At 35.3% G+C, this 26,243-nt stretch overlaps 1 protein-coding gene across 1 annotated transcript; it reads right to left on the bottom strand.

Annotated features, from left to right (window-relative positions):
• LOC133576353 (phospholipase B1, membrane-associated) lies at positions 1-25,824 on the bottom strand. Its single transcript, XM_061929513.1, has 15 exons — positions 25,782-25,824; positions 17,984-18,074; positions 17,831-17,889; positions 17,668-17,735; positions 10,684-10,727; positions 10,493-10,613; positions 10,294-10,345; positions 7,908-7,988; positions 6,374-6,439; positions 6,202-6,293; positions 4,236-4,317; positions 4,050-4,151; positions 3,886-3,981; positions 3,346-3,417; positions 1-2,417 (listed from the first exon to the last, which is right to left on the bottom strand). The coding sequence occupies exons 2-15, from the start codon at positions 18,012-18,014 to the stop codon at positions 2,274-2,276; spliced, it is 1,110 nt and encodes a 369-aa protein (XP_061785497.1). The 5' UTR covers positions 18,015-18,074; positions 25,782-25,824; the 3' UTR covers positions 1-2,273.
• Positions 25,825-26,243: the final 419 nt, after the last annotated feature.

Below are 26,243 nucleotides of genomic sequence, written 5' to 3'. Positions count from 1 at the left end.
GTATTTTGGAGTGAAATTTATCAGCAAGCACACCAGTCAGAGTCTTCTCACTCATTTTTCTAATGATATATATATATATCGATCCGATCACCGATCATTTAACGGTTATGGTGAAAGAGCTTGTATGGTCAAAATAAACTGCATGATTAATACAATATTTTTTGTGATTAATCCCATGAGTTAACTTGCTAATATGGACAGTCCTGTATTCCTAAGCAAACGCAAGCAACCTGACAACGAGCATACAATAACAGACTGCATAGGGGTTATGTATATATACACACACAGGTGCACCATAGAATGACATCCAACACAAAGGCTTTCTAATATTTTGGTTATAAAAGGGGACAAAATCTTCAAAAACAGCTCCCGATTGCTGGTTGGGTTACTGAGAGTGTTTTTGGGCTCTTAATATTTAAATTTGTGTGTGTCTGCATGACAAAATAATGCCTGCGTGATCCAGATGTAAGGCGGGGTTGCATGGTGGTGGTCTGCAACAGTGCAGTACAATATTGACTCTTATTGCTGATGTCTTGATTGCTTAAAAAGTGTCAAGTGTATTTTTTGGAATGCAGAGGAAACACACAAGCATCTCGGAATAAGTGGGCCAGCAATAGACGTGTGTGTGTGTGTGTGTGTGTGTGTGTGTGTGTGTGTGTGTGTGTGTGTGTGTGTGTGTGTGTGTGTGTGTGTGTGTGTGTGTGTGTGTGTGACTCATTCGTCTCTGGTGACAAGTTTCAGGGAGAGTCTGCATCGCACAGGCACATTTTTAAAGCAATGATGTGACAGAGGATGCATGTGTGCATATAAAACACCTCTGCATCATCATCATCATCATCATCATCATTTGAAGTGCACACAGTGAAGCGTTGCTATGAATTAAGCATATATTGCCTGGATTCTCATCAAGTTGTTACATTATATGGTGGGAATGTTATGTAGAGCGCATGGGGGACTGTAGCATTAAAAAAAAGCTGAAGGCAAACTTCACCTCATCAATAATTCACTTTCACTTGAACTAAGTTGAAGTGGAAAGAAAAAGAAGTGAAAAGTAAGACAAAAGTAAAGAAGTAGCACATGAGAGGATGAGACGGGCTTGGACGACAAAACCAACCTTCAGCACATTTGTTTCATTTAAATGTCAACTCCTATAAATATCAAATTAAATCACAAACAATGAATAGGTTTTTTTGTATTATTGCATATACTGTGTCACGTATTATAATGAATAATTTTTTTCAAGTGAATGAAACATTGATCTCATTAAAAAACTTAAATAGTTAAAAATAATACAGTATAATTATTTTTAACTTTGATTATTTATCATTACTATATAATATTTCTTTTTTTTGTTTATCACTGTTAAAAGGTTCCAGGTTTGACAGTGGTAAATTAATTTCAGCAGAACTAGTATTTATTGCTATGGTCTTAGTTTATTTAAAACAAGCATACAGTTACAATGTGGTCCATCGCATATTTACAGTTTGTCATTACAACATGCCCAAAATCTATTATTTTCATAGCTTGATCATAAAAAACCTGTTTACAACTTACTAAATATATTTTTGTAACATTATGAGAGCTCTCTCGACATGAAATAAAACCCACATAGTCACCTTTACACTCTGTTAATACAATAGAGTACTGCTGTTAGTGGATTAGCCAATTAGTGGTCATGATACTGAACAGCACACTCAAATTGGTTTGGTCTCACATAGTGGTCAATACGACTGTAGTATTGACATTTTTAGTACATTTCGACATTTTTATGTTTAAAATGCCTAATTTAGGCTAAAATATGTGGAATATGCTTAAAGAAAAACAAACAAACCAAAAAACATCTGTGATGGAATGAAACCACAAACTTTGAAGCGCGATGTGATCATATTATAGTCTAAAAAATATATTATTTTTTTTTACTTTCGGTCATTAAATCTAGAAGTAAAGTTTTAATCTTTTTTTTCTCAGTAGCCTTGAAATCATGAGCGCTCCCTAAAGTTGGGAACGTACCGTTGCTTTACAGAATGTTTTGGTTTTAAAAAGAAAACAGTCAAAATAGAGTTTCATAAATATAATAGAATGTTTTCCTCAAGGTGGATTTTACGAGATGAACACAATATAAAAGTTATTGTTGATGTTATATTGACTGTTGTTTCTCGTCTTGTGGATTTCATTCTGGACACTTCGTGATGAGGTTTGACATGAGTGTAAAAAGCTTTCTCGCCCAGACGGCTGGAATGACTACCTGTGTCATCATCACCTGCTGTGCAAAGTTACAAAAAAACATGACGCCTAAACGCCACAAGAAGCCAGAGCAGCGAGGAGATGACCGCCAGCGAAAGAACCTGAAGCCTGCGGTGAAGTCCGGGCTGGGCTGACCTGGCAGAGGTCGATCGGGTGAAGATGTACGGATGTTCCTATGGACAAAATATAACACTCTTGAACCCAAGCTTTCATGAATGCAGCATGTGAGATGATCAATTTTAGACATTCAGCTTTGAACTACTTTATGGACATTTAGAGGGGAAGTCTATTGATTTTGGATTCACTTTACAACCAGATAAATATTCCTATAGATTTTCTATGAAATTTGACAAAATACACATTGATTAAATTGCTTGTATGTGCTCTTACACTTACACTTCTTTTGGTAAATTTAGACAGAAAGTCTTGAATTAGGGTTCTATGCAATGTCCGATATTAAAGCATATTTCACAGAATATGCAAAATTTTGCTGGAAAAAACCCCCAAATACAGCTGGTTACGATTTGAAATAATTCTCATATATTTTACATAATTCTTGTAAAAAAATATATTTTGAATGACTCACTTCACACTGCTAAAAATTTAATTATTGAATATGGCAAGTAAACAGAAAGACATGTATAATGTACAGTATTTGTGATATTAAATAAATTGAGAAACTTTTGTTTCTTAGAGTCAAGTTATTTAATAGTTTTAAATGATAACTATTATGTTTAATAATATAATTTAAAAGACAACTAATCAGTAAAATTAGTTGCATACAAATCTTTAAATAGATATTTGTGTTTTATTTTATTATAATTAATGGTGTAGATATTAGTTTGAATAATAATCATACTATAAAATGGTTACCAACATAAAATAGCCAATACAAACATATTTGACTACATATACTATACAAAATAATGATAAAACAACATAATAGTAATGTTTTTAATACTAATATATTTAGTATTTACGACATAATATTATTCATATATATATCCAGTATATGTATGTCTATATTCTGCTATAGATGGCAATGTATATAATATGATGGAGAATGCATGGGGTCAAAGTTCACATCGAGACAAGTCTCACCATGGGTGGACAGACGAGGTTGATGGGGTCAGAAAAACTGCTAACAACCGTCTTGTCTCCCTCAGCCTGAAACTGTCCACACAAACACTTCACTTTCTAAATGAAAAATAAGTAGGAATGAGAGTAGAAACAATATACAGTAAATAAGATTTATCTAGTACGTGAAAATAAGTAGTAAATTAAGGTAAAAAAGAAAGATCTAGTACATTTTTAAAAAGTAGTACCGTAAATTGAATTAAAAAAGAAACGAGTGAATTATATTAAAAAACGGAAGTAGTGAAGTAAAAAAGTAAGTAGTAAATGAAGGTACAAATAAACTAGTAAATGAAAATAAATAATAAATGGCAGTAAATAAATGTAACAAAGTAGTTAATGAAAGTAAAACAGTAAATAGTTATTGAAAGTAAGTAGAAAATGAAAGAAAACCTGTAAGTAGTAAAGGAAAGTAATAATTAGGTAGTAAATCAAATGTAAGTAGTAACCAAAAGCAAAAAAGTCAATAGTAAAGTAAAAAGTAAAAGAAGTGTTTACAAGTCTGACCATGTTGTTCCACAGTCCTTTGGCCAGTTCTTCATGGCCTTTAATGGTGAAATGAAAGCAGTCGTGTGTGAAGAAGCTCATGTCGATCTTGCCGCTCTGCTCACAGACACAAAAAGAAGAGGATTGGAGGAGAGGCCGTGACGTCACGGCGTGTGCGGCCTTACCGGGAGGCGAGGAGGGTCGGCGTGTTTCAAGAAGGGCTGCAGGACCACAGCAAAGTCCTCCCTGAAGAAGTGGTTACCATGAAGCAACGCCTCCAATCTCCTCTGAGGACCAGCAGCAAATAGGAGAGCGCCACATGAGTGTCATCAAATGATGACAATCAGCATCACCTCGTTAAGAATTATTACCTGGAACTCCAGATTGACCTCCACTAGCTCCCCGAGCTCAGCAGAACGACTCGCTGGCTCGATGAGACAAGAGCAGAAAGATCTGAACAACATAGAACATCAACGTCAACGTAATAGTGTTCAATATTTGTGATATGAGTCCATGGAATCATGTTCAGTATTGATATGATTTCATTGAATCATTATGTTCAATATTAATGATTTGATTTCAATGAATCATGTCCACTATCGATTACCGGTATATGATCTCATTCAATTATGTTCAATATTAAGGATATGATTTCATGGAATCATGTTCAATATTGATTATATGATTTCATGTAATCAAATTCAAAATTGATATTTAATGGAATCAAGTTTAATATTGATGAAATGATTTTATGGAATCATGTACAATATTAAAGATATGATTTAAACGAATCATGTTCAATATTAATATCATTCCATGGAATTATGTTTTCTAATGATGATGTGATTGTATTTATTCATGTGCAATATTAAGGATTTCATGCAATTATGTTCTATATTGATTAAATGATTTCATGGAATAAAGTGTAATATTGATATGATTTCATGGAATCATGGCAATACTAATATGATTTCCTTGAATTAGGTGTTTGAATGTGAGTGTGAATGTTGCCTGTCTATCTGTGTTGGCCCTGCGATGAGATGGCGACTTGTCCAGGGTGTACCCCGCCTTCCGCCTGATTGTAGCTGAGATAGGCTCCAGCACCCCCCGCCACCCCGAAAGGGATAAGCGGTAGAAAATGGATGGATGGATGGATGTTCAATATTGATATGATTTCATGTAATCAAATTCAAAATTGATATGATTTCATGGAATCAAGTTTAATATTGATGAAATGATTTTATGGAATCATGTACAATATTAAAGATATGATTTAAACGAAACATGTTCAATATTAATATCATTTCATGGAATTATGTTTTCTAATGATGATGTGATTGTATTTATTCATGTGCAATATTAAGGATTTCATGCAATTATGTTCTATATTGATTAAATGATTTCATGGAATAAAGTGTAATATTGATATGATTTCATGGAATCATGGCAATACTGATATGATTTCCTTGAATTAGGTGTTTAAATGTGAGTGTGAATGTTGTCTATTTGTGTTGGCCCTGCGATGAGGTGGCGACTTGTCCAGGGTGTACCCCGCTTTCCGCCTGATTGTAGCTGAGATAGGCTCCAGCACCCCCCGCGACCCCGAAAGGGATAAGCGGTAGAAAAATGGATGGATGTTCAATATTAAGGATATGATTTTATGCAATTATTTTCTAGATGATTTTCAATGGAATCAAGATCATTATATGATTTGATGGAATCATGTCAGTCTTAATATGATTTGACGGAACCATGTTCAATATTGATATGATTTGATGGAATCATGTTCAACATTGATATGATTTGATTAAATCATGTTCAATATTGATAATATGATTTCATGGACACTCCAATCAAAGCAGAGATTTTCATTGAAATCAATTCTCATTGGCTCATCCGTGCATATTGAGCAAGTGAATTCTCTTTCAAATGATTTGGGGTGTGTGAGCAAGTGCTGAACATGCTCATTTATGAACACAAACAATGTTGTACAGTATTAGGAGTAACGTGCTGAGTCAGCATTAAGTGGATTGTAAACAACTTCAAATCACAAGCTGAGTAGTAACATTTTATAGTGCATGCAGAGCTAAAAAAAAAAAGCTGCTGCGTGCTGATCCTTCATCCTACTTCAAATGCAGCTATTGCCATCTTGTGGAGTTCATTAAAAACTGCAAGAAGAGGTTGCCTCCAACCACCTTTGTACACCACACACCCGACGGCTACAGAGGAATTGTTGGGTTTAATTATATAAATGTGTTAAATATACAGTTAATAAAATCAAGCATGAGTATGTACTATATGCTAATGAGGATGTACTGTATGTTGGTGCAAACTCACCTTTGCAACAGACAGCCTGGTGTGGGCTTGTGCACCTCTCTGAGAGTCTGCATGGGAAGAATCTGCACCACGTTCACGATCATTCGGGGAACCTCAAGGAGCACAAAGACAACACTTTTATTGCAAATGAAACAAAACAGTTTAATTATTAAAAGTTTTCATCTTCGGTGACCTCATTCATAAGCATCTCCAACGACACGCTCATGTAGTGAAGGAAGTTCTCCGCTGAGAAGAGAGCCTGCAGGGAACGTCAGCGCTTTATCGGAACCATAAAGCAGTTATATGCTTTACTGTAATCATGAAAAATCATTATATGAGTTCATGGAATCATGTTCAATATGTGTAGTATTTCATGGAAATTCCGTAAAACAGTCATTCTCAAACTGTGGTAGGCCAAAACTTTTATTTGATTTTTAAGTACAGTGTTATATTTTCCTATGTTCAAACACAGTGTTGCTGTTCAAACTGTTTGAAATGTTACATTATCCAAAATATTAAATATACTTGTTAAATAAAACCTCTGCCTTGTTTTTAATGAATACTTAGGCCTACTACGCTACTGTATTTTGAGGTTGGTCATTATGAAAGCAAAGTGTTTTCTGAAGTGGTACTTGGTAAAAAAAAGTTTACACCCACTGCCGTAAAATATTGATGTTATGATTTTCCTTGTATCATGTTCAATAATGACATGGTTTTACAAAGTGATGTCACATTTTAATCACATGATTTAATGGAAATGTAAAAATAATGATGTGATTTAATAGAATCATGTTGAATATTTATATGATTTCATAGAATCATGTAAAATGATTATATGATTTAATGTAATCATGTAAAATATTGATAAGAATTTATATAATCACGTAAAATATTGATACAATTTCAAAGAATCAGTTCAAGGTACCATGCTAACTATTGATTATATTATTATATTGATTATGATATGGTTTCAGAGTATAATGTAAAATAATCATATTTCATTAAATCATGTAAAATATTGATGTGAGTTCATAGAACCATGTACAATATTGCTTTTATGATTTCACAAAATCATGTAAAATATTAATACGTATCATATGATTTCATGGAGTCATGTTCAATATTAATTATATGATTTCATAGAATCATGTACAAATAATTATATGGTTTAATGGAATCATGTAAAATACTGAAATGATTTAATAGAATCATGTAAAATATTGATATCATTTCAAGGAAGCATGCACACTCTTGATTATATTATATTGCTTATGATTTGAATTTATACTATTATTTATAATAATTTGATTTCATGGAATAATGTAAAATATTGATATGAGTTCATGGAATCATGCGCAATATTGCTTATATAATTTCTAATCATGTAAAATATTAAGTATGATATAATTCCATGGAACCATGTTCAATATTGATTCTGATTTCATGGAATATGTAAAAAAAAGTACAGTATATGATTTAATGGAATTATGTTCAATATTAATGATGACATGATTTAATGAAAGTATTTAAAATAATTACTGTACATGATTTCAAGGAATCATGTTCATATTGACTATGATATGGTTCCATTGAATTATGTAAAATTATATTTCATGGGATGGATGTTCAATTTTGAAGATATGATTTCATGGAATCATGAGGGACAAGCGGTAGTAAATGGATGGATGGATGTATATATTGATGGATATGATGACGGAAAGATTTACTTTGTCTTTGCAATAGTCACAGATGTCGTTCATGCCCATAAGGATGGTCAGAAGCTTCCAGTCCTTCTCGAAGTTCAACCCCTGCAGGACATAAATAATCCTAATCATATCAATAATACATGAATAAAGCAAGAGTGGGCATAAAGTACAGCAAGATTGCTTGATTAAACCATATACAGGTAAAAGCCAGTAAATTAGAATATTTTGAAAAACTTGATTTATTTCAGTAATTGCATTCAAAAGGTGTAACTTGTACATTATATTTATTCATTGCACACAGACTGATGCATTCAAATGTTTATTTCATTTAATTTTGATGATTTGAAGTGGCAACAAATGAAAATCCAAAATTCCGTGTGTCACAAAATTAGAATATTACTTAAGGCTAATACAAAAAAGGGATTTTTAGAAATGTTGGCCAACTGAAAAGTATGAAAATGAAAAATATGAGCATGTACAATACTCAATACTTGGTTGGAGCTCCTTTTGCCTCAATTACTGCGTTAATGCGGCGTGGCATGGAGTCGATGAGTTTCTGGCACTGCTCAGGTGTTATGAGAGCCCAGGTTGCTCTGATAGTGGCCTTCAACTCTTCTGCGTTTTTGGGTCTGGCATTCTGCATCTTCCTTTTCACAATACCCCACAGATTTTCTATGGGGCTAAGGTCAGGGGAGTTGGCGGGCCAATTTAGAACAGAAATACCATGGTCCGTAAACCAGGCACGGGTAGATTTTGCGCTGTGTGCAGGCGCCAAGTCCTGTTGGAACTTGAAATCTCCATCTCCATAGAGCAGGTCAGCAGCAGGAAGCATGAAGTGCTCTAAAACTTGCTGGTAGACGGCTGCGTTGACCCTGGATCTCAGGAAACAGAGTGGACCGACACCAGCAGATGACATGGCACCCCAAACCATCACTGATGGTGGAAACTTTCCACTAGACTTCAGGCAACGTGGATCCTGTGCCTCTCCTGTCTTCCTCCAGACTCTGGGACCTCGATTTCCAAAGGAAATGCAAAATTTGCATGGTTGGGTGATGGTTTGGGGTGCCATGTCATCTGCTGGTGTCGGTCCACTCTGTTTCCTGAGATCCAGGGTCAACGCAGCCGTCTACCAGCAAGTTTTAGAGCACTTCATGCTTCCTGCTGCTGACCTGCTCTATGGAGATGGAGATTTCAAGTTCCAACAGGACTTGGCGCCTGCACACAGCGCAAAATCTACCCGTGCCTGGTTTACGGACCATGGTATTTCTGTTCTAAATTGGCCCGCCAACTCCCCTGACCTTAGCCCCATAGAAAATCTGTGGGGTATTGTGAAAAGGAAGATGCAGAATGCCAGACCCAAAAACACAGAAGAGTTGAAGGCCACTATCAGAGCAACCTGGGCTCTCATAACACCTGAGCAGTGCCAGAAACTCATCGACTCCATGCCACGTCGCATTAACGCAGTAATTGAGGCAAAAGGAGCTCCAACCAAGTATTGAGTATTGTACATGCTCATATTTTTCATTTTCATACTTTTCAGTTGGCCAACATTTCTAAAAATCCCTTTTTTGTATTAGCCTTAAGTAATATTCTAATTTTGTGACACACGGAATTTTGGATTTTCATTTGTTGCCACTTCAAATCATCAAAATTAAATGAAATAAACATTTGAATGCATCAGTCTGTGTGCAATGAATAAATATAATGTACAAGTTACACCTTTTGAATGCAATTACTGAAATAAATCAAGTTTTTCAAAATATTCAAATTTACTGGCTTTTACCTGTAAATATGTAATGTAACATGCAATAATATAATAGTTCTGCCATCATATTTGTTTGATTGAATTTTGACTTCAGATTTGATTAAAACTCAAACTTAAGAACACCAAAAAAAATTGCTTTTTGTTTTTCTGTTCTCACTTTCAAAAAAGAGATCAGTGGGCAGAATTCTGAGTGAAAAAACAACAGAAATTAAAAAATAACAATTCTTTGTTATGGTAAACTTATTTTTACACTTGTAAGTCAAGTAGAGATAGTAAAAATGACTTATGTGCTGTCTGAGTATTTTTATTTTTATTCTAAAAGTGTTCCAATATTTTTTGAGCGGTTTAGAAACACTTTGACAACCACAGTTTTGATTTATTTTGATAAAATTTGGCACTTCTACATCATGAATAATATAGCTACAATCTTATATTTAGTATTCATGTGTAGTATGAAGAAAGTTTGAATCTGGGACAGATCATTTCTATGACAAAGTAAGTTCCACTGCTTTGTACCACTTCATTTTACACTTGCATGATTCATGTATCGGACATTGAAATCTTAAAATGGACAAAGTGTGACCCTGAAACAGCCCGATTGTATTTGCACTGTTTGAAGACATCTTTCATTTGCCCACGAACCTCGTAACCTCTGAGCGTGTCAATCAAATGTCTCGTCTGGCTGGGGAGATTGCTAGACGGAAAAAGAGGAAGATTATTATTATAAATTACACACAAATACATTTTAGCTTGACAACACGATGAAGAAGGCAAACCAGCAAGTGTGTCGGTTGCCATGGCAACAGAAAAAAGCAGGCGGACTTCAAGGCTGCAACCTTACAAAGTGTTGTGTCCTGTCACAGCCAAATTGAGGCCTGTCTGGCTGATGTGGGCCTCCATGCCGTGGACCGTCTTCCCCCGAGCAGCGCCCAGCAGGCTGGGATTGAAGAGCTTGATGATGTCTGACACACACAGCACGCACAGGAATTGAGCGCTTGGCGAGGGGGCAGGTCACGGGGACGACAAACTTACTGGGCAAAGTGATGACATCCTCAAACGAGCCGTAACCTCCGATGCTGGGAGACAAAACAGGAATTCAGACATCAACACTGGACAGTTCATTAGGTATACCAGCACGGGTCAATAGGAATCTACCATTACAAAATCCACGCTTTTTTTTTTGATCGACACTGCCAAGACATGCAGTCACATCGAAAAATATTATTGATCACTTCTAGCATTTGTCACCTGACTTAGGGGTCAAAATATTAGAAACAGCTCATCAGTGTACAACACGGCAACTAATCATTCCCAGCAGGCACAAGACATTGAAACAACGTTGAGAACTTGTTGAATTAGGTCCTGATGTTAAGCAGCTCAAACATAATCTTAAAACATGCTTTTTGACAACATTTAATCAATGTCAGGTTGACGTTGATTTGACCATTAAAATTTGGTCATTTCCGAACCAACGTTGATGTCTCAATTTACAAATACAACTATTTTGCAACGTTGTTTTAAAGTCAACGAGACTGGATCGGTTCGCAGCTGAGTGTGAAGCGACTGGGATGAGAATCAGCACCTCCAAGTCCGAGTCCATGGTTCTCGCCCGGAAAAGGGTGGAGTGCCATCTCCGGGTTGGGGAGGAGATCTTGCCCCAAGTGGAGGAGTTCAAGTACCTCGGAGTCTTGTTCACGAGTGAGGGAAGAGTGGATCGTGAGATCGACAGGCGGATCGGTGCGGCATCTTCAGTAATGCGGACGCTGTATCGATCCGTTGTGGTGAAGAAGGAGTTGAGCCGGAAGGCAAAGCTCTCAATTTACCGGTCGATCTACGTTCCCATCCTCACCTATGGTCATGAGCTTTGGGTTATGACCGAAAGGACAAGATCACGGGTACAAGCGGCCCAAATGAGTTTCCTCCGCCGGGTGGCGGGGCTCTCCCTTAGAGATAGGGTGAGAAGCTCTGTCATCCGGGAGGAGCTCAAAGTAAAGCCGCTGCTCCTCCACATGGAGAGGAGCCAGATGAGGTGGTTCGGGCATCTGGTCAGGATGCCACCCGAACGCCTCCCTAGGGAGGTGTTTAGGGCACGTCCGACCGGTAGGAGGCCGCGGGGAAGACCCAGGACACGTTGGGAAGACTATGTCTCCCGGCTGGCCTGGGAACGCCTCGGGGTCCCACAGGAAAAGCTGGACGAAGTGGCTGGGGAGAGGGAAGTCTGGGCTTCCCTGCTTAGGCTGCTGCCCCCGCGACCCGACCTCGGATAAGCGGAAGAAGATGGATGGATGGATGGATAAAGTCAGTTGTAAAGGACATGAATGTATAATCAACATTGTATCAGTATCTTGTGTCCGCTCGGTTAATTCTTATAAAACATTTCATATTTATATTTAGCATTTTAATTCAATTATGATTTTTTTTTTGTGTAAATTTCGTAATAAAATAAATACAAATGTTAAATGGTGATCAGAAGCAGAATCAGCTTTATTGGCCAAGTATGTTTAACACACAAGGAATTTGACTTGATGGGGTTTTTCTATTTTAGCACAAAATCATATCAAGTTTGAGATTTATAGTGTTTCTTTGTCACAAGAATTGAGTAGAAAATAATACAGGGAAAAAAATTAAAATATAAATAAAATAAAATGTAATTTACAGAAATATTTATTTATTGTAGACAACAAAAATAAGCTTACACACACACACACACACACACACACACACACATACACGGTCAAAAGTTTACATACACTTGTAAAGAACATAATGTCATGGCTGTCTTGAGTTTCCACTAATTTCTACAACTCCTATTTTTTTGTTATAGAGTAATTGGAGCACATACTTGTTAGTCACAAAAAACATTCATGAAGTTTAGTTCTTTGTATGAATTTATTATGTGTCTACTGAAAATGTGACCAAATCTGCTGGCTCAAAAGTATACATACAGCAATGTTAATATTTGGTCACATGTCCCTTGGCAAGTTTCACTGCAAAAGGCGCTTTTGGTAGCCATCCACAAGCTTCTGGTTGAATTTTTGACCACTCCTCTTGACAAAATTGGTGCAGTTCAGCTACATTTGTTGGTTTTCTGACATGGACTTGTTTCTTCGGCATTGTCCACACATTTAAGTCAGGACTTTAGGAAGCCATACTAAAACCTTAATTGTAGCCTGATTTAGCCATTCCTTTACCACTTTTAACATGTGTTTGGGGTCATTGTCCTGTTGGAACACCCAACTACACACACACATACTACATACATACTGTACATATGTATACATACATACATACATACTGTACATATGTATACATACATACAGTACATATGTATACATACATACATACAGTACATATGTATACATACAGTACATATGCATACATACATACATACAGTAAATATGCATACATACATATGTATACATACATACATACATATGTACACATACATATATATGTATACATACATACATACGTATATACGTATACATACATACATACGTATATACGTATACATACATACATACATACGTATACATACATACATACGTATACATACATACATATACATACATACGTATACATACATACATACGTATACATACATACATACGTATATACGCATATACGTATACATACATACATACGTATATACGTACACATACATACATACGTATATACGTATACATACATACATACGTATATACATACATACGTATACATACATACATACGTATATACGTATACATACATACATACGTATATACGTATACATACATACATACGTATATACGTATACATACATACATACGTATATACGTATACATACATACATACGTATATACGTATACATACATACATACGTATATACGTATACATACATACATACGTATATACGTATACATACATACATACGTATATACGTATACATACATACGTATATACGTATACATACATACATACGTATATACGTATACATACATACATACGTATATACGTATACATACATACATACGTATATACGTATACATACATACGTATACATACATACATACGTATATACGTATACATACATACATACGTATGTATACATACATACGTATGTATACATACATACGTATGTATACATACGTATGTATACATACATACGTATGTATACATACATACGTATGTATACATACATACATACGTATGTATACATACGTATGTATACATACATACATACGTATGTATACATACGTATGTATACATACATACATACGTATGTATACATACATATACATACGTATGTATACATACATATACATACGTATGTATACATACATATACATACATACGTATACATACATATACATACATACATATACATACATACGTATACATACATATACATACATACGTATACATACATACATACGTATGTATACATACATACATACATACGTATGTATACATACATACGTATGTATACATACATACGTATGTATACATACATACGTATGTATACATACATACGTATGTATACATACATACGTATGTATACATACATACATACATACGTATGTATACATACATACATACATACGTATGTATACATACATACGTATGTATACATACGTATGTATACATACATACGTATGTATACATACGTATGTATACATACATACGTATGTATACATACATACGTACGTATGTATACATACATACATACGTACGTATACATACATACATACGTACGTATACATACATACATACGTACGTATACATACATACGTACGTATGTATACATACATACGTACGTATGTATACATACATACGTACGTATACATACATACATACGTACGTATGTATGTATACATACGTACGTATGTATGTATACATACGTACGTATGTATACATACATACGTACGTATGTATACATACATACGTACGTATGTATACATACATACATACATACGTATGTATACATACATACATACGTATGTATACATACATACATATGTATGTATACATACATACATACGTACGTATACATACATACATACATACATACGTACGTATGTATACATACATACGTACGTATGTATACATACATACATACGTATGTATACATACATACATACATACGTATACATACATACATACGTATGTATACATACATACATACGTATGTATACATACATACATACGTATGTATACATACATACATACGTATGTATACATACATACATACGTATGTATACATACATACATACGTATGTATACATACATACGTATGTATACATACATACGTATGTATACATACATATGTATACATACATATGTATACATACATATGTATACATACATATGTATACATACATACATACATACATACATACATACATACATACGTATACATACATACATACATACGTATACATACATACATATGTATACATACATACATACATATGTATACATACATACATACATATGTATACATACATACATACATACATACATATGTATACATACATACATATGTATACATACATACATATGTATACATACATACATATGTATACATACATACATATGTATACATACATACATACGTATACATACATACATACGTATGTATACATACATACATATGTATACATACATACATATGTATACATACATACATACATACATATGTATACATACATATGTATACATACATACATACATATGTATACATACATATGTATACATACATACATACATATGTATACATACATACATACATATGTATACATACATACATACATACATACATATGTATACATACATACATACATACATACATATGTATACATACATACATACATACATACATATGTATACATACATACATACATATGTATACATATGTATACATACATATGTATACATATGTATACATACATATGTATACATACATACATATACATACATACATACACATACATACATACATATGTATACATACATACATACATATGTATACATACATACATACATATGTATACATACATACATACATACATATGTATACATACATACATACATACATATGTATACATACATACATACATACATATGTATACATACATACATACATACATATGTATACATACATACATACATATGTATACATACATACATACATATGTATACATACATACATACATATGTATACATACATACATACATATGTATACATACATACATACATATGTATACATACATACATACATATGTATACATACATACATACATATGTATACATACATACATACATACATACATACATACATACATACATACATACATATGTATACATACATACATACGTATACATACATATATATGTATACATACATACATACATATATATGTATACATACATACATATATACGTATACATACATACGTATACATACATACATACATATATATGTATACATACATACATATATATGTATACATACATACATATATATGTATACATACATACATATATATGTATACATACATACATATATATGTATACATACATACATACCAGTGACGTGCGGTCACTAGAGGCAGGTGAGGCGGGGCCTCACCTGCCATCATGGAAAGAAAAAAAATGTAAAAAGAAAACAAATTAATTAAATTGTTATATGTATTCAGTGATTATACTATAAAGTTATTTTCCATTTAACTTCACCAGTTTTAGATTATTTTTATTCAAAATCGCTGAATTTTCACATTTGCAGTTCAAATACTGAGAAGAGACGGTGCGGTGATCAGCAGCCAGTTGAGGCACATCACTCAGTTGTGCCTCAACATGGATTGCGGACTCGGCTAAATGCTGGCCTGCTGTGCAGTGAGACCGTATTGCTATATGAATTATATTATACATTTCCATAGTTTAGTTAGCTGAGGTATATAATGTACAGTGTATTTTGTCAACAACTGTATGTGTGTAACGTATTTCTTGTGCTGAGCAATCATAAAACTACTGCAAAGACGCACTGTGTGAGGCTCGCAGTAACCCCGCCTCCTGGTGCCGGTTAATGCACCTCCGCCACAGACTGCACCCCCCGACGGGAGCGCCACACCAACCAAAGCCCACACCCAAACCCTCCACGTGCAAGACCGAATCCATCCAAAAAAAGTCACTTAACAAGAAGCCAAAAAGTGAAAAAACAACAATGCTCGCACTGGAGGAGCCGTGAACGACTGCAGGGACACAACATTAGGTACACCTGCAGACTGCAGCAAGGGTGTTATATTTCATTCATTCACAACTCCTCCAACACGAACACCCCTGTTCCCGCACTTATAAGTAAAGGTAAGACCATAGTAACGTTTTTTTAATTAAATGTGCTTTTTTGTGTGCTACAGTTTGTATGTGTAAAGTTAAAGTTAAGGTGAAATTTGTCCTCTGCATTCGACCCATCCCCTTGATCACCCCCTGCGAGGTGAGGGGAGCAGTGGGCAGCAGCGGTGCCGCGCCCGGGAATAATTTTTGGTGATTTAACCCCCAATTGCAACCCTTGATGCTGAGTGCCAAGCAGGGAAGAATGCTGGTATGAGCTTTTAAACATAACCCGTTAACTGCTGCCAATCAAATGGTGAATAAGAAAGTCTTTAGGGTTCATATGTTTGTAAATCTGACTGTGATGAAGTCAGTGCCTCACCAGTCATCAACCTCACCGCACGTCACTGGTGTGTATATATATATATATATATACATATATATATATAAAATAATTTAATCAGTAATGAAATACTGAAATTATCTAATATACATGTATTCAATAATTGTTAGAGATGATTTGATGAAGAGCGTCGTTTAGCAGAAAAGTGCCATTAAGTCTCTCTAAATGTTTGTGTTTATGTTATTAAGCCAAATCTAATCATGACAAATAAAAAGCCTGTCATTCATACAACTGCCAAGTACTTTCTGCAGTCTACTAATCCTTTAATACGAGATGGCGCATGTGTTACAGTGACCTGGTTTACCTCCAGGAAACGTGGCGAAACTCGATGGGTATCCCGAGGACGGTCGTGGCGTTGGCGCCGATGGCTGTCTGGAACCAGAGGAAATGACAACTCAGTCACAATGATTATTTTCTAGAAGAATCTTTGCAACGAGGAGAGGAGGAAGTAAAAGCAACATTTTTACTGTTAGAGAATCTCCCAGGGCGGCGATGACTTTGATGTCGGCCGCCTTCACCAGCTCCACTTCAACAAAAATAAGAGTAATAAAAGATCAACATCGCGTGTGTGTGGGTGTGTGTGTGTGTGTGTGTGTGTGTGTGTGTGCGCAGCGACACACCTGAGGAGGGTGCTGTAGCCGAAGGGCTCATATCCGGACACTGGAAGGTTGGATGTTTGAAGCCAATTGGACGAGTTTTCTCAGGAAACTCCTAAAGAGCGAGTCAGAGATCTCTTTATCATTGAACTTGTTTAATATAATGACCTAAAATAACTTTCATGCTGACACTATGAGAAGCAACATTCTTACGAATAACAAAATGCATCTTCAGGTTAAGTTTTCCATGAAAAACAAACTACAAAACTAGTGGTCAGAAAACACAGTAATAATAATTATGTAGTAGTAATATGTATACATATTACTACTAGGAATAATATATTATTCATAGTAATTATAAATATATTAATTATGAAACATATGACTATATTCAGGGTGTCATCTTCATCATAGACATCAATTATCATACAAGTAGAACCACCAACTTAATTTGGTTTTGTGTAGCTTGGAGAGTTATCAAAGGCTCCTCCCACGTAGTACAAGCCAAGATAAAATCCCTTAGCAATTTTATTTTAGCAATAAAGGAGAGCACCAATGCAATAGATAGTAGACAGTGTTTATGGATTTAACAAAACATTTTTGACACAATCAATCTTAATAAACAAATTAGAGTGGTATGGCTTCAGAGGGTTGGTCTTGAACTGGGTAAGAAGCTACTTAACCAACAGGAAGCAATAAGTGAAGCTAGGCAAACACGTCTACAGCGCTGAAAATATCTTGTGGCATACCTCAGGGATCAATACTAGGACCAAAATTGTTCAATCTTTTCATAAACGACATTTGTAAAGTTACCAAGGACATAAAGTTAGTATTATTTGCAGATAATACAACTGTGTTTTGTTCAGGAGAGAACATACAGAAGTTAAGACTAGAGATGTCCGATAATATCGGCATAAATGCGTTAAAATGTAATATCGGAAATTATTGGTATGGTTTTTTGTTTTTTTTATTATCGGTATGGTTTTTTTAATTTATTTTATTAAATCAACATAAAAAACACAAGATACACTTACAATTAGTGCACCAACCCAAAAAAAAATTCCCTCCCCCATTTACACTCATTCACACAAAAGGGTTGTTTCTTTCTGTTATTAATTTTCTGGTTCCTACATTATATATCAATATATAACAATACAGTCTGCAAGGGATACAGTCCGTAAGCACACATGATTGTGTGTGCTGCTGGTCCACTAATAGTACTAACCTTTAACAGTTAATTTTACTTATTTTCATTAATTACTAGTTTCTATGTAACTGTTTTTGTATTGTTTTACTTTCTTTTTTATTCAAGAAAATGTTTTTAATTTATTGATCTTATTTTATTTTTATTTTATTTTTTTTTAAAGTACCTTATCTTCACCATACCTGGTTGTCCAAATTAGGCATAATAATGTGTTAATTCCACGACTGTATATATCGGTTGATATCAGCAGAGGTGTGGACTCGAGTCACATGAGTTGGACTCGAGTCAGACTCGAGTCATGAATTTGATGACTTTAGACTCGACTTGACAAAATGTAAAGAGACTTGCAACTCGACTTAGACTTTAACATCAATGACTTGTGACTTCACTTGGACTTGAGCCTTTTGATTTGACATGACTTGCCACTTTCCCCAAAATCCAAAGCTTAAAAAGTTATTTGGGAGCGCTCCGTATTTTTCATTTTCTTCGTCTGTCTATCAGCGTGTTATTCCTGTCAGCTGGTGTGCTGTCAGTACAACAGCCAATCAAATTAGAACTACGTTGTTTTCATCACACAGCATTCATCCAATCAAATTGCAGGACAACAAATGACCAAGAGTTGTCCAACAACGTGCCAGTGATAAACAATTATGTTAAAGTTGGTTTCGTTCGGGTATAAAAACTACGACTTGGTCAACAAAAAACAAATTGCCGTATGCAAATCACGCAGTTCGAATATTACAGACGGAGACGCAACAACTTCCAACTTCGTTCGACATTTGAAGTTGCACAAAGAAGGGTAAGTTTTGAATGTAAGATAACGTTTATTGGCTAAGTAACGTGACTTTTATTTGCTGTGTAGTTAAATCAGTGAGGCTGCAAACTCACTGCTAATGTTATAACCATAGACATCTTATAAGTAGACGCAGCCTCGAGCGCTACTGCCTACTGGCGCAGACGAGGCGCGGGCCCGCCATCTTGGAGTGGTGATCCGCTCCACTCAGTGCAATTCATTTGGCAGGAGCAATGAACTGTCAGCGCATTTAATTCATTTTACCTCACTGAATACCACTGATTTTCACCCCCTTTTTTGTCATACGTGTGTAACAGACACATGTTTTGGCGTGTTTTATTATTCATAGTTTGCTTAACAGTAATATAATATTCTTATACGCTATAAGTGACCAGACGTCCGAGATCGAAACTGGGAATATAATCTCAGAGAAGGGGAAAAAAAACGGTAAACTATTTTTAAGTTGAAGAAACAATATGATTAGGTTATATATACATATGCGTGTATCCTACATAAACAATGTATGAATACATTAGATATCTATATATCTTAGGGACCTATAGACTGTATCTCTGTTGCTTCAGCAGCAGAGAGTTTATTCTGTCTTGACACTTTGTATTGATATTTTCTATTACATTCTTCCCTTAAATGATAATGTTTGCAGTGATTGTTTTATATGTATTATTTTATGTAAGTCGCTTTGGATAAAAGCGTCTGCCAAATACTTAAACATATATAAACACCTGAAAGTCTTCATATCAGCTAAAACCACCAATCTGTTTCACTGGATTCAGAATAAAACCAAATTCTGTTTAACCCAACAATGTTAGTATTTGAATATTGTTACTTGAAGACTGATTCCTGGTTACAATTATACTGTTAAGAAAGTATTGTCTTATACTTTGCCTAAAATGAGAATGCATCATAATCAGTGGCGGCTGGTGAATTTTGTTTTAGGTGGGGCTGAAAGTTTGTAAACCAAACCCCTGTAGGGGCGTCATCCTCCCCCAGAAGATTTTTGTGATTTTCACATACAAATATTGAAGATCTTTGATCCTTCTCAACTCTGTGGTAATATTATTTTCATAAAATACAACCAATAGTACGTTAATGTTAAATCTCACTTGTGAAAAGTAATCCCCCCGATTCCTATTTTCAACAGTCCGCTCATTTGAGCAGGAAAACGCTGAACACCATCTTTGTTTTCTACCTTTCAACTGTCAGTTTAGGCTGCTCGCCGGCTCCTCATCAGCACTTCAAGATGGCGGGCAAATTGCTCACGTCACAGCAACCAATGCTGCGTCTACTTATAAGATGTCTATGGTTATAACGTCATTGCAAACACGGCAATCTGTTGCGTCCACTGCAGTTTGCTACCTTATTCATACTTTTTGTCAAGTGATTTTTTTTTAAGCAGGGTTTCATGAGGTACCTATACATAACGTTACGTTAGTCAATGTATCACACACAGTAACGTAACGTTAGTCAATGTATCACACACAGTAACATTACGTTAGTCAATGTATCACACACAGTAACGTAACGTTAGTCAATGTATCACACACAGTAACATTACGTTAGTCAATGTATCACACACAGTAACGTAACGTTAGACGGCAGTCAGCAGCACCGCGTATTTTAGCCACCTACAAAAAGACAAACATAGTCAAATAAAGGTCAGTTAAAATGTATACTATATTAAGAATATGTGTACATATTGCATAGGGTCCTGACATCTAAAAAGTACAACTCTGTTCATTGTTATGTTCATATATTTGTTATGTTTTTCATGTGTACGCACACATAAACACACATACAGTATGAGATGAGATCAATGAGATAAGGTAAGAACAGGATAGAAACTGCTGTGGAACTAGTTACAATGCAATATGCCATGGAAATACAATGTTAACACTTTTGTGCAAATAAGTACAGTTGCACTTGTTTTTTTCAAATGTGTTTATTCTGTAAAGGAATGAGTTACATGTTTAAAATGACTGGTTAATAGTGCTATTTTGAAGTGCAATGTCAGCACTATCTTTTTCCCTGCAATTTCAAATGCACTTGTTTTAATAAATAAATACAGCGTTTTAAAAGCATACACAATCTGTGTAAATATATTGGTCTGTGGTTAAATGACTTGAAAGGACTCGAAACTCAAAATGCAGGACTTGGGACTTGACTTGAGACTTTCCAGTCTTGACTTTGGACTTGACTCGGACTTGCCCTGTCTTGACTCGGGACTTGACTCGAGACTTGAGGGTAAAGACTTGAGACTTACTTGTGACTTGCAAAGCAATGACTTGGTCCCACCTCTGGATATCAGTATCAGTAATTAAAGAGTTGGACAATATATATTGGACAAAAGTATGAATAAGGTAGCAAACTGCAGTGGACGCAACAGATTGCCGTGTTTGCAATGACGTTATAACCATAGACATCTTATAAGTAGACGCAGCATTGGTTGCTGTGACGTGAGCAATTTGGCCGCCATCTTGAAGTGCTGATGAGGAGCCGGCGAGCAGCCTAAACTGACAGTTGAAAGGTAGAAAACAAAGATGGTGTTCAGCGTTTTCCTGCTCAAATGAGCGGACTGTTGAAAATAGGAATCGGGGGATTACTTTTCACAAGTAAGATTTAACATTAACGTACTATTGGTTGTATTTTATGAAAATAATATTACCACAGAGTTGAGAAGGATCAAAGATCTTCAATATTTGTATGTGAAAATCACAAAGAAATCTTCTGGGGGAGGATGACGCCCCTACAGGGGTTTGGTTTACAAACTTTCAGCCCCACCTAAAACAAAATTCACCAGCCACTACTGATTATGATGCATTCTCATTTTAGGCAAAGTATAAGACAATACTTTCTTAACAGTATAATTGTAACCAGGAATCAGTCTTCAAGTAACAATATTCAAATAGTAACATTGTTGGGTTAAACAGAATTTGGTTTTATTCTGAATCCAGTGAAACAGATTGGTGGTTTTAGCTGATATGAAGACTTTCAGGTGTTTATATATGTTTAAGTATTTGGCAGACGCTTTTATCCAAAGCGACTTACATAAAATAATACATATAAAACAATCACTGCAAACATTATCATTTAAGGGAAGAATGTAATAGAAAATATCAATACAAAGTGTCAAAACAGAATAAACTCTCTGCTGCTGAAGCAACAGAGATACATTCTATAGGTCCCTAAGATATATAGATATCTAATGTATTCATACATTGTTTATGTAGGATACACGCATATGTATATATAACCTAATCATATTGTTTCTTCAATTTAAAAATAGCTTACCGTTTTTTTTCCCCTTCTCTGAGATTATATTCCCAGTTTCGATCTCGGACGTCTGGTCACTTATAGCGTATAAGAATATTATATTACTGTTAAGCAAACTATGAATAATAAAACACGCCAAAACATGTGTCTGTTACACACGTATGACAAAAAAGCGCGTGAAAATCAGTGGTATTCAGTGAGGTAAAATGAATTAAATGCGCTGACAGTTCATTGCTCCTGCCAAATGAATTGCACTGAGTGGAGCGGATCACCACTCCAAGATGGCGGCCCCGCGCCTCGTCTGCGCCAGTTGGCAGTAGCGCTCCATGCTGCGTCTACTTATAAGATGTCTATGGTTATAACATTAGCAGTGAGTTTGCAGCCTCACTGATTTAACTACACAGCAAATAAAAGTCACGTTACTTAGCCAATAAACGTTATCTTACATTCAAAACTTACCCTTCTTTGTGCAACTTCAAATGTCGAACTAAGTTGGAAGTTGTTGCGTCTCCGTCTGTAATATTCGAACTGCGTGATTTGCATACGGCAATTCGTTTTTTGTTGACCAAGTCGTAGTTTTTATACCCGAACGAAACCAACTTTAACATAATTGTTTATCACTGGCACGTTGTTGGACAACTCTTGTTCATTGGTTGTCCTGCAATTTGATTGGATGAATGCTGTGTGATGAAAACAACGTAGTTCTAATTTGATTGGCTGTTGTACTGACAGCACACCAGCTGACAGGAATAACACGCTGATAGACAGACGACGAAAATGAAAAATACGGAGCGCTCCCAAATAACTTTTTAAGCTTTGGATTTTGGGGAAAGTGGCAAGTCATGTCAAGTCATGTCAAGTCAAAAGGATCAAGTCCAAGTGAAGTCACAAGTCATTGATGTTAAAGTCTAAGTCGAGTTGCAAGTCTCTTTACATTTTGTCAAGTCGAGTCTAAAGTCATCAAATTCATGACTCGAGTCCAAGTCATGTGACTCGAGTCCACACCTCTGAATATCGGAATATCGGATATCGGCAAAAAGCCATTATCAGACATCCCGAGTTAAGACAAATTATAACAGAAGCAATAAACAAATTGAAAAAATGGTTTGACAAAAAGACTATCTTTGAATCTCAGCAAAACTAAAATAATGCTAACAGTGGAAGAGAAAGTCAAACACAAATATAATTAGATGAGTATATATTATAAAAAGAAAACACATTTTTGGGTATATGATAAAATGTACCGGAAACCTCATGTAAAAATATACACAACATAAAGTAGCAAGAAACACGTCAATATTGAATAAAGCAAAATATATTCTGGACAAAAATCACTTCATATTCCCTACTGCTCACTAGTGTTACCATATCTGAGTTATTATGCATAATTTTGGGGAAACAACTACAAAACTTCAGCTTCATTTACTAACAGTGTTACAAAAAAGATCAATTAGAATAATACATAATGTTCGATATAGAGAACATACAAACACTTTATTGATAACATAAGAGAAATATAATCTTAGAGGAAAATTATTTTAAAACAGTTGTATGCACATACAACACTTAAGACTTTTAGCATACCAGTATGTGGAATTAAATTATGGAATGGATTAAGCAAGGAAATCAAAGCACTAATATCATTCATTTTAAGAAACTGTTCAAACTACAAGTGTTCACAAAGTACAAAGAAGAACAATTATTACATAATTAATATATAAGATAATATATTGAACCTTTAAAAAAAAAGAATGATTATTGATGTATTTAATAGTTGTTTACTTACTTATTGTAAATGTATTTTATTATTAATTTATTTACTGTTCTGTTACTAACATAAAACAAATAAATGCCCTACTCCCTTTCGGACATGCTGTAATGAAACAACTGGAAATATGTGATGCATTACATTGTAACCTATGCATGTTCGAAATAAACGGTCACAGTTTCTCTTGTTTTTAAGCAGTTCAAACCATGATGGCCGACTTCCTGTTTGTTTTCAAACATGGGTTCTTGAGACGTTTTTGTGCATCCTTTTGGGAGGATGGGTGAAACTTGTAGCTGGGGCTAATATACGCAACATTTATGCGGGCGCTACCATTCTTCTGACTTGATGAGCCGTCATGCATATCTCGGTTGGTAGAGTGGCCATGCCAGCAACATGAGGGTTCCAGGTTCAATCCCCTCTTCTGAATATCCTAGTCCTTGGGCAAGACACTTCACCCACCTGCTCCCAGTGCCACCCACACTGGTTTAAATGTAACTTAGATAATGGGTTTCACTATGTAAAGCGCTTTGAGTCACTAGAGAAAAGTGCTATATAAATATAATTCACTTCACTGCACACACTTCACATAATTAGGCATTTAAATGTGAAGAAACACGCTAACAAAACAGCAGTTACAACATGGTCTTGGCACCACCAGTTTAGTGCTCACTTCCTAAACGTTTTAGGATTTCATATCAACAGAAAAAAAGACAACAAACCATGGCGATATACAATTTGAAAAGATAAAAAAAAAAAAAAAAAGTACCTTGTTTAGGGCCTCCTTGCTGTATTGTCGTATTCCTTCTTCATATTTCCACCACCAGTCGTTGCCTAATATTAGTGGTAACATACAGTGCATAAATGTATAGTTAATGCTTGTATACATTTGTGTAATAAGAGTATATTAACATACAGAAATGTATACTTACATGTGTACTAAAACATAAATGTCTCATAGTATGTGTATTACACATTGGATGTGTAATGCTGCAGACAATGCACTTGACAATACAAAATGTTCTAGAACCTTACCTTTGACACGAGACACCAGCATGCACGTTACCAAGGCGACGCAAAGCCACCCCATAGTAAGTGTGAACGGGCCAAAAATCAGTGGGGCACCATGCAGCAAAAAATCCCTTTGCCTTTTTCAGCACTTTTTAAGGCCCTGCCAACAAAGGATGACTGACAGCCAAGCAGGACCAATGAGAGGCCTGCAATTCATTTG

The sequence above is a fragment of the Nerophis lumbriciformis genome, linkage group LG34, assembly GCF_033978685.3.
Source record: "Nerophis lumbriciformis linkage group LG34, RoL_Nlum_v2.1, whole genome shotgun sequence".
NCBI lineage: Eukaryota > Metazoa > Chordata > Actinopteri > Syngnathiformes > Syngnathidae > Nerophis > Nerophis lumbriciformis.
Note: the sequence above shows the minus strand (reverse complement) of the source record. Positions and strands in the feature narration are given on the sequence as shown.

Excerpts from the sequence above, each read along its gene's own strand:
- LOC133576353 (XM_061929513.1), bottom strand. The coding sequence starts at position 18,014 with ATGAGCCCTTCGGCTACAGCACCCTCCTCAG. Across the intron at positions 17,890-17,983 it reads GGCTACAGCACCCTCCTCAG|TGGAGCTGGTGAAGGCGGCC; the intron begins GTGTGTCGCTGC and ends TTTTTGTTGAAG. Across the intron at positions 3,982-4,049 it reads CCGACCCTCCTCGCCTCCCG|AGCGGCAAGATCGACATGAG; the intron begins GTAAGGCCGCAC and ends GTCTGTGAGCAG.